The sequence below is a fragment of the Octodon degus genome, unplaced genomic scaffold, assembly GCF_000260255.1.
Source record: "Octodon degus isolate 3935 unplaced genomic scaffold, OctDeg1.0 scaffold00002, whole genome shotgun sequence".
NCBI classification, from domain to species: Eukaryota; Metazoa; Chordata; class Mammalia; order Rodentia; family Octodontidae; genus Octodon; species Octodon degus.
The window spans coordinates 25,793,657-25,802,902 of record NW_004524578.1 but is presented as its reverse complement, the minus strand read 5'-3'; the positions used below and the strand labels follow the sequence as shown (position 1 = coordinate 25,802,902).

Sequence of the window (9,246 nt, the reverse complement as noted above, 5' to 3'; positions counted from 1 at the left end):
GGTGTTTTACACATTTAATTGTTTACATTAATGTTAGATTTTTGTGTGAAAACAAAAATTTCAGTTTCATAGAGGATTTATAAATTTTGACAGTATATCTGAGAAACCCTTAGGGTCCTATAGATCCTTTTTTTTTTTTTTTTGGTGGAACTGGGGACAGATCCTCTTTTGAACAGTATTGCCAAAGAGACTTTGCTACAGCTAAGTGAAAATCTGCGTCTCCTTGTAGGCTGTCCCCAGAAGACTGTATGAGTAACAGATAACATTGGCTGCCCCTGGTGACACCAACTCATTGTTAGTACATTCTTTCCCATATCATACCTATTTTAATAAGCAAATTGAGATGTTTGGAAATACTTTTGCTGCCAGAATTCACCAACTGTAAATGGGCATCTTAAGGAAAGAAAAGTATGAAAGTAAAAGGTAGTGTGAAATATTTGAAGTATCTACAGAATGACTGTCACTTATTGTTTTTTCATTGTCCCTTTTTTTACAGGTATCCCAGGATTTCCCATTTCTCCACCCCAGTGAGACCAGTGTCCTCAATAGACTCTGCCGCCTTGGCACAGACTATATCCGCTTCACTGAGTTCATTGAACAGTACACAAGCCATGTGCAACAACAGGTGGGACCCTATTCTGGGATGTGTACCCAGAAGGCAAGAACTTTTGTCATGCTTTCAGTGAATTTACTGGGGAGCTATATAAAATAAATTATTGATTTCTTGTCACTGGAAATATTCAAGTCAAGGCAAGATTTCTAATTGTTTTGTAAAAGAGAAAAAAGATGAAAGCCTATCTTGTATTTTGACGACTGTGATTTTATGTCATGTGATATGTGAATTTCTACTTTCCCAAATTCTAGACACCTGTAGTACCTTTTTTTTTTTTGAAAAAAAGTATAAAAAAAAATTCCCTCTTTAATTTTGTAATAAATGAAATTGTTCAGTTTTCTGAAATGACCCAAGATCAGAACAAATTGACTGGCTGTAAGCCAGCCTGCTCTGTCTGTCTCATCTGTGTCCATGCTAGTCTTAGTGTGGTTGTGAGCTGCCAGTATCCTTAAGCTATACCCTGCTTTCTAACTCTTGAGCCCCAGCCTCCTACCATATTTGTTGCTGAATTCTGACATCCCCCAACAACTTCCAGGGCTTGATCATCCAAATCAGTACATAGCCAGAAAACCTATTCATAGCCTCTAGTCAGCCATTAACCACAGTTGCCCATATAAGCTTCCATAAGAAGCTCATACCAAAAAAAGAAGAAAAAAACACTTTGCTGACTTCCTGAAAGATAAGTTATATTTGTATATAAGCCCCGATGACAGTGTCAGAGCCCTCCAACATTAGCCACCAGATTTATATCCTTTGGTGAATTGCTATGTCAAGCAGGAAATGGGAGGTTAAAAAGGATTTAGTTCATTTTTTTATTCAGTAAATATTTACTTGGGCTGAGGAGATAGGTCAGTGATCTAAGTGCCTGCCTGACAAGCACAAGGACTTAGGTTTAATCATGTTTTGTGGCACCATGCCAGCCACCAAAACCAGGCGTAGTGTTGCATGCCTGTGATCCCAGTCCTGAGGAGACTGAGACAGGAAGTTTGCAAAAAGTCCAAAGTGCATAGTGAGACCCTGTACCAAATAAAGTTTTTAAAAAATAAAATATATACCTGGTTCAAAGGATTATGCTAAGAGCTGAGATACTAAGATGAGTAAAGTATGGTCATTACCTTTATAAACCTTGTACTCTAGTGAGGGTGACATCTAAACAAAAGTACAATTCAAGCATTAAGTAGAAATGTTTTTAAATCAGCAAGGAGATGCTATTAATGCCCTAGTGAGAGAAAAAGGACTTTGTGGAGAAATGCTTTCACTGGATCCTGCAGGAACAGTGGGTATTTGTCAGAAAAGTGAGGCACACAGTCATAAGCAGAGCACAAATCCAGTTTCCAATCGTGGGGAATCTGAAAATGAGGAGATACAGCTAGAAACTGAAATATAATATTGGAGAAATAGAGATGGACCAGAGGAATTTGGATATTCCTTCTGTAGTGGAACGCCACTGAAGGGCTTTAATCTGGAAACAATAAGATTAGAATTAAATTGTAGAAAAATCTTCACAACATACAGTACTGTCTGTCTGGTTGTAACACTGGAGACTGCTTGGGAAATTAAAATACCACATTTTAGAAGATCAAAGGAGCTGGGCATAGTGGCCCATGCTTGTAGTCTCAGCACTCTGGGAACCTAGGACAAGAGGATCACAGGTTCAAGGGCAGCCTGGGAAATTAGTGACAATACTGTCTCAAAAATTAAAAAAGGGCTGGGGATGTAGCTTAGTGTAAAGGTCTTGAGATCAATCCTCAGTATGCTAAATTAAATTAAACTAAACTAAATTAAATGTCAGAGATAGAACTCTTTATCTTCATTTGTGTTTTCCTCTCACTGGAGCACTGCTTTGATATAGATTCATTTAAGTAAAAACATGCCATGGATAGAGGATAATGTCTTCCTCCTTATCCTTCCAAGGATAATGTCAGCCCAGGTTTAGGGCCTAAGCTAAGAACTTGACTTCTCTGTGTTTGATTTCAGGATCACCACCCGTCTCAGCAGGGCCAAGGTGGTTTACATGGAATCTACCTAAGGGCCTTCTGCACAGGGTTAGATTCAGTTCTGCAGCCTTATCGCCAAGCCCTGCTTGATTTGGAACAAGAGGTAAGAAAGATGTGGGAAATCGTACCTCTGGGCTGGCAGATTAGAGTGTGTTCTTGAATTTGGCATGCCCTTTGGTAAGGTCATGTAGGTTAAGACTTAGCTATGTTTTATGTGACTGGAGCAGGTACAGTGTTCTGTCTGTGATTGTCCAAGCCAAAATCAAAATTGTTTATACATCATGGAAAAGGAAAAGGTCTGCTTTGGTTTTTTTTAATCACCTGAAATATAATAATAGCATGTAAGTTATCAGTTTTATATAGCCTAGAACTAATACCAAGCCCGTTCTCAGATTCTTCTTGTTTTCATAGCTCAGACTGGGTCAAGGTATTTTGAGTGGATCCCTAATCAGATTTTGTTTTTAATTGCAGTTCCTGGCTGACCCCCATCTCTCCATATCACATGTCAATTACTCCTTAGATCAGGTATGCTGCCCAAATAACCAAATGTCTTGGAATTCATTGATATTTTTAGAATAATTTAAGTTATGACACTGTTTTTGAGATGTTATTCAGAGCCCAGTATTTTCCATTTTGTATGCCTTTTGTATACTTTACTAGATCTGAACCATTTAGAGTTTCTAATTAAACACTTGTGTCTCATATTAGTGCTCTTCTAATGACATCAGTATTGACAGTTATGCCAACCTCAGAAATAGAAAAAGTTTCTGTTCACCATCTTCTTCCTGTTTATATCTAAGCTGAAGATCAAATTATTTTAGGATACTAGATCTAGACTGTTCAGAGTATTGCCATTTATCTTAAGTTGGGCTATAGGGAAACAAAAACATTTCCTGAGTTGATTTTTTCCAGTACATTTGATTATATACCCTTAATTATTACTTACTTTGCAGTTTCAACTCCTTTTTCCCTCTGTGATGGTTGTAGTAGAGCAAATAAAAAGTCAAAAGGTAAGAACTTTCCTTTTCCTTTTTGTTTGGGTAAAAAGAAATGCAAGTTCTAGGTCCAAAGTTATTCCCGGTACAAAAAAAAAAGCAGAAAGATAGTCCTTAGAAATAGGTGGTAGGTTTATGTTTAAGTTGCTAGCCATTTTCTGAGAATTATGAAATTACTAGGTAAAACCCAGATACTTTATTCTTGTCATAAGCTTTCATCATATACATTGAAAATTTAGAGTCCCCATTATGAGGAGCATATTTTCTGTGGGTATAGTTGATAGCATTATAGAATAAATGCTTTTAGATTTACTATCAAAAGAAGAACCTGCTCTCCTATATCAGTCCTAATTGGACCAAATGGACAAATGAGTTAAATATGTTTAGCTCTAGTCTCCATGTTTTTAAATTCTTATATATGTGCCTTAAATTATTAAGAATGTGCACCGTAGGCCAGTGAGATAGCTCAGTGAACTAAATGCCTGCTTAGGCAAGCACCAGGATACCATGCCCGCCCCACCCCCAGGCATGCTGAGTCCAGGCATGGTGGCACACACCTATAATCCCAGCCTGGGGAGGCTGAAAACAAGAGGATCACTACAAGTCCGAGCTGCATAGGGAGAGCCTATGTACCAAATACATTTAAAAAAATAAATAAATAAATTAAAGAATAAAATAATGTGTACCCTAATGAACATAATTATTTAACCAGTTAATTTGTCACACTGCTAAATTTGCTCGGTGACAAGGAAACTTAAAATACTCTGCTGTATTCATGTTATACTCACAAAACCTGGAGGGAGCTATCTGTGGTCCTTCAAAATAGATTGCACCGATCAAGTGACACATGCAGCTTTGTTGTCCTCTTTGGGTGTAGCAGGCACTTGGCTGTGATAGGTTCACACAGGTGGAGTAAATGGGAGAGCTGGGGTATAAACCCATGTCTACCCGACTTTCAAAGGCTGCTCTAGATCATGTATTACACTAGATCATGTAAGTGGAAAGGGACCTATTCCCTAAGTGGAAAGGGACCAGCTAGGTGAGTGGAGTCAGCTGTACAGCTTAGTTGACTTTAGTTTACATGTGCTAACAGAAGGAGAGTGGAAAATGAAGAGTGGGATTGCATGTGGGTTAGTCTTCCTTCCTACAGGATCATGATAGAGAAACTAGTGTGCTGAGGCTGGAATATGAGGCGGTGAAGAGCAAGGCGGAGTGTGAAAATGAACTGGACTGCAAAGAAGCACAAAGAGGATTCTGATAGGAGTGATAGGATGTTATGAAACTGGATTATGGTGACGGCTACATAGTGCTGCAAATTAAGATGTTAAATAATTAAAGTAGGCTTTATGTTATATAAATGATACCTTTTTAAAAAGTGTGAAGGACACAGAGGCAGTGGATTTGTCAGAAAGTATGTATTTTTAGTGATCTGAATTGGGCCTGAACCAGAAAAAGCGAGCTTTCCTTGGCTTTGGAATCCTAACTGTAAATGCTTCTGGTTTCCTTGGTGCACTTGTTCCCACACACTTTTCTGTGTGTCAGACTCTCTGGGAGGACTGGTGCAGACAGGCTGTGTCCAAGTCTGCACTCTCCTGAGTCTAGAGGTGACACTGATGATGCTGGAAGGAGGGCTTAGTCTTTGAGAACCACAATGTGGAAATGTTATAAGACAGTTTATCTCGGTTCTCTACTGAATTGTCCCCTTTCAGAATACAGAATATGCGTTTATATTCACTGAACTGTTAAAAAGAATCCAATTTAATAAGGCTATATTTTCCACAGATTCATGGCTGTCAGATCCTGGAGACAGTCTACAAACACAGCTGTGGGGGTCTACCTCCTGTTCGAAGTGCACTAGAAAAGTATGCTATGGTTTAATTCAGGGTTGGGGTGAGGGGAGAGGTCAAGTGACTTGACTTCTCAGGCATCATATTTTCAGTTCACCTCTAGTTTCCTTTGGGAGAATCATGACCAGAATTTAAAAGCTGTATGAGCAGAGAAACCATGTAATCTTTAACAGTGGCTCAGGCATTGCAGAAGAGGATTGTAAAGTGAAGTATCAAAGCCAGGATTAGCTGCCGAGTCACCTCTGGACAATCCTTGTTAACTTCTGGAGCTCATTATTCTTGTTCTGGGAGTTCCAGCGTTTTCACATCATCGTTCTTAAAAGTATTTGTATTTAATAATACTATAATGCTACTGAGGAATTTTTTCCTAACAAAATTATTTAAAAGAAGGAAATAACTTTAGGTACAAATGTGTTCACTACATTGTTGTCTGCTATATCAGGAAATTAGAAAATTACCAGCAATAGAAGAACAGCTAAATAAAGATATATTCACTAGCTAAACTATACACCCAGTAGAAGACAAGTTCCTTAATAAAATGTGCAGCATTGGTGAGGCTGAGTATTCTCTGAATAAAGTTCAAAAGTTCTTGTTTTTCCTCCTTTTCAGAGTCCTGGCAGTGTGTCATGGGGTCATGTATAAGCAGCTGTCAGCCTGGATGCTTCACGGACTTCTCTTGGACCAGTATGAGGAGTTCTTTATCAAACAGGGTCCATCTTCTGGCAGTGTCAGTGCGCAGGCAGAAGAGGATGAGGAGGACCTGGGCATTGGGGGACTGACAGGAAAGCAACTGCGAGAGCTCCAGGACTTGGTGAGAGCCCAGCAAGTTGCCTAGAATTCTCCACCAGAAGTGAGCAGTGTTTACAGCTAATCATCTTTTGCTGATCTCTCCTCTGTTCATCAAAGGCTGGCACCTTTCCTAAACATTTTTTTTTTGTTTGTTTGTTTTTTGAGACAGGATCTTGCTATACAGTTCAGGCTGGGTCAGTATGAATTGCATAGAGAAATCCTGCCTCAAGAAAAAATAAATACATAAAACTAAACATGACGTTACTAGCATATAGGTTAGAAGTTTTTAACCTGAGGGGCTTGGATTCAGGAAGTTCTCAAAATGTTATAATGCCTATGCATTTGCCTAGATAGTACAGAGCTTTTATAATTTCCAGAGAGGTCTGTGACCTAAAAAGATTAAGACTGTTATGTTCATTGACACCAAAGAAATGCAGTTGTCTCAGAAAAATGTTCTACACTGTAAAACAAGAGGAAAAGCGAGCGGTTTAGGAGAGGCCTGTGGAATAGCAGCAGAGTAAATAGACAGTGACGTGTGTGTGAGTAAAGGAAGCTGACGGTCCACATTTCACACAGTGAAAGTTGAGGGAGGACTCAGTCCCAGCATTTAAAAGCCATCCTGTCACTCTGCTGCCTGAGAATGAAATGAATCTTTTTAACACTGTGGATTAAAGAATTGTGCATGTTCAGATTGACAGTCTCTGCTTCTAAAAAATAGAAATCATGGCTTAGGGGAAGAACCAGGTATTTCTTCATTTTCTTTTCCTTACATGCTTGATCTCTGAAGAGAGTCTTTTCCTTCCCAGCGTCTGATTGAAGAAGAGAACATGCTGGCACCATCTCTCAAGCAGTTTTCCCTGCGGGTGGAGATTTTGCCATCTTATATTCCAGTGAGGGTTGCTGAAAAAATCCTCTTCGTTGGAGAGTCTGTGCAGATGTTTGAGAACCAGAATGTGACTCTGATGAGAAAAGGTAGGGTTCTCCTTGGCCATGAGCTGGAAGTGCAGAGGCTCTTCTCACCTCACTCTGTGTGGCCCAAAGGAAGCAGAAGCTCCTGCCTCTACAGACACCTTGACTAGGCTGGCTGGCTTGACTTCCTGTGATGGAGCTTTTGTCTTCTTACAGGGTCCATTTTGAAGAACCAAGAGGACACATTTGCTGCAGAGCTTCATCGGCTAAAGCAGCAGCCTCTCTTTAGCTTAGTGGATTTTGAGCAGGTGGTGGATGGTATTCGAAGCACTGTGGCTGAGGTTTGTTGTTTTGTTTGTTGTTCTTTTTGAACAGAATTTCACTATGCAGTTTAGGCTTGGCCTTGAACTCACTTAGTAGACCAGGCTGTTTGTTTTTTGGTTTTCTGAGACAGAGTATTCACATATAGTTCAAGCTGGCATTGAACTCAGAAGTCCTCTTGCCTCAGGGCAACTTAACAAGACCTTGTCTCAGATTTTTTTTTTTCAAAATTTTATTGATAAACAGTAATGAGACAGTTTCAGATCAAATCGGTAGTACAGTTTCAATAACCAGCACACTGCGTACACTCTTCCCAGTGGTTAATTGCTGTATAAGATGCGGACTTGAGATCCTATTTACAAACACCATTAGAACAAATCATTCCATTCATTAAGAGAATGTAACTATATATCCATCCCAACCACTTCAAATACACAGATACAAAATGGACATTCATCTGCATACCCCTTTTTTTCTAAGTTCCGTTATTTGAATATTATAGGTGTGTAAACTCAGCAAAATATTCTAAAAGAGTCCAGTAGCCCATAATAGCATGTCTCAGATTTTATGTACTCAGCACAGAAGCTCTGAGTGCAAACCCAAGTACTGAAAAAAAAAAAAAAAAATTCAACAAACTTTAAATTACTTAACTTGATAAATTTATATTCCAGAGTTTTACAGTGACCGTTATAGTAACAGATAGGCTTTACATGCATTGTCTTTTTAAGAGCCAACAAATAAAAGATATTTATTATTCTGCCTCCCATTTAACAATTTAAACTTTCATTCCATTTGTTTAAGGTAGTATTGTAGATCCTCTTCCAGTAACTCAAGGGCCAACACTTTCGAAAATTAAGCCAGGCATGGTGGTGTGTGCCTGTAATCCCAGCACTTGGGAGGACTGTTGCAAGTTTAAGACTAGCCTGAGCTACAAAGTGAGCTAAAGTACAGCCTAAACTGCATAGTGAGAACTTTTCTGAAAAAGACCAAAAAAAAAAAAAGGAAAAGGAAAGAAAATTTAAAAGGAAGGGAAGTGATATCTCAAAGGAATGAATGTGACTCACATTTGCAGAACATTCCCAGCTTTGCTTTCTGGGAATGCTTTCTTTTATTGCTAAGAGATGTTACAGTAATATCCCTCAAAAAAAAAAGTCTTTTTCATTTCTAAGAAATGTCAAAGAGTTCTGAGCTTTCTTTTGTCTATCATTTTTACAAAATTGGAAATATAATTGTTATCAATATATTCATTTCAGAATTTCACCAGAAACAAAACCAATTTTGACATTTCACATCTCATATAATAAAATTAAAATTTACTTTCCTCAGGGGCTGGGGAGATGGCTCTGTGGAATAAGCACTTCCCTGGCAAGTGCAAGGACCTGAGTTCAATCCCTGGTTAAAAAAAAAAAAAAAATTTACTTTCCTCCTTTAATTATTTTATCCAAACAGTCGTAACAAAAATGGTAAAAAGGCAGAAGATATCACCTCTTTTAGAAAGGCGCCTGCTTCAGGGTGTAGACTGAGGTGAGGTAGTGTCTTGAAATTTTTAATGAACATGAATTTAGATCATTTGGTTATTTACTTGCCCATGAGAAATCTGGTGTAGTGATACTTCATGCTCATTTTTTTTTTTTTAGGATTTTTTTTTTTTTTTTTGTTCCTTGAACGCCTTCAGGGCACTTTTGGCCAGCGGGCGAGTTGTGAGGTTCGAACTCCAGCAACCTGAGGCTGACAGCTTTGTGGAAGCAGCCACTTAAAGGCCTGAGCTAGGGCCA

The 9,246-nt window shown here is 38.7% G+C and overlaps 1 protein-coding gene across 1 annotated transcript in view; it reads left to right on the top strand.

Annotated features, from left to right (window-relative positions):
- Positions 1 to 9,246, top strand: part of Tubgcp4 (tubulin gamma complex associated protein 4) — a 28,984-nt gene that overhangs the window by 6,390 nt on the left and 13,348 nt on the right. Inside the window, exons 2-9 of the mRNA XM_004623360.2 lie at positions 497 to 625; positions 2,591 to 2,713; positions 3,082 to 3,135; positions 3,564 to 3,620; positions 5,388 to 5,467; positions 6,062 to 6,263; positions 7,048 to 7,213; positions 7,367 to 7,491. Of these exons, the coding sequence (XP_004623417.2) occupies positions 497 to 625; positions 2,591 to 2,713; positions 3,082 to 3,135; positions 3,564 to 3,620; positions 5,388 to 5,467; positions 6,062 to 6,263; positions 7,048 to 7,213; positions 7,367 to 7,491 (936 nt within the window). The remainder of the gene's footprint in view (positions 1 to 496; positions 626 to 2,590; positions 2,714 to 3,081; positions 3,136 to 3,563; positions 3,621 to 5,387; positions 5,468 to 6,061; positions 6,264 to 7,047; positions 7,214 to 7,366; positions 7,492 to 9,246) is intronic.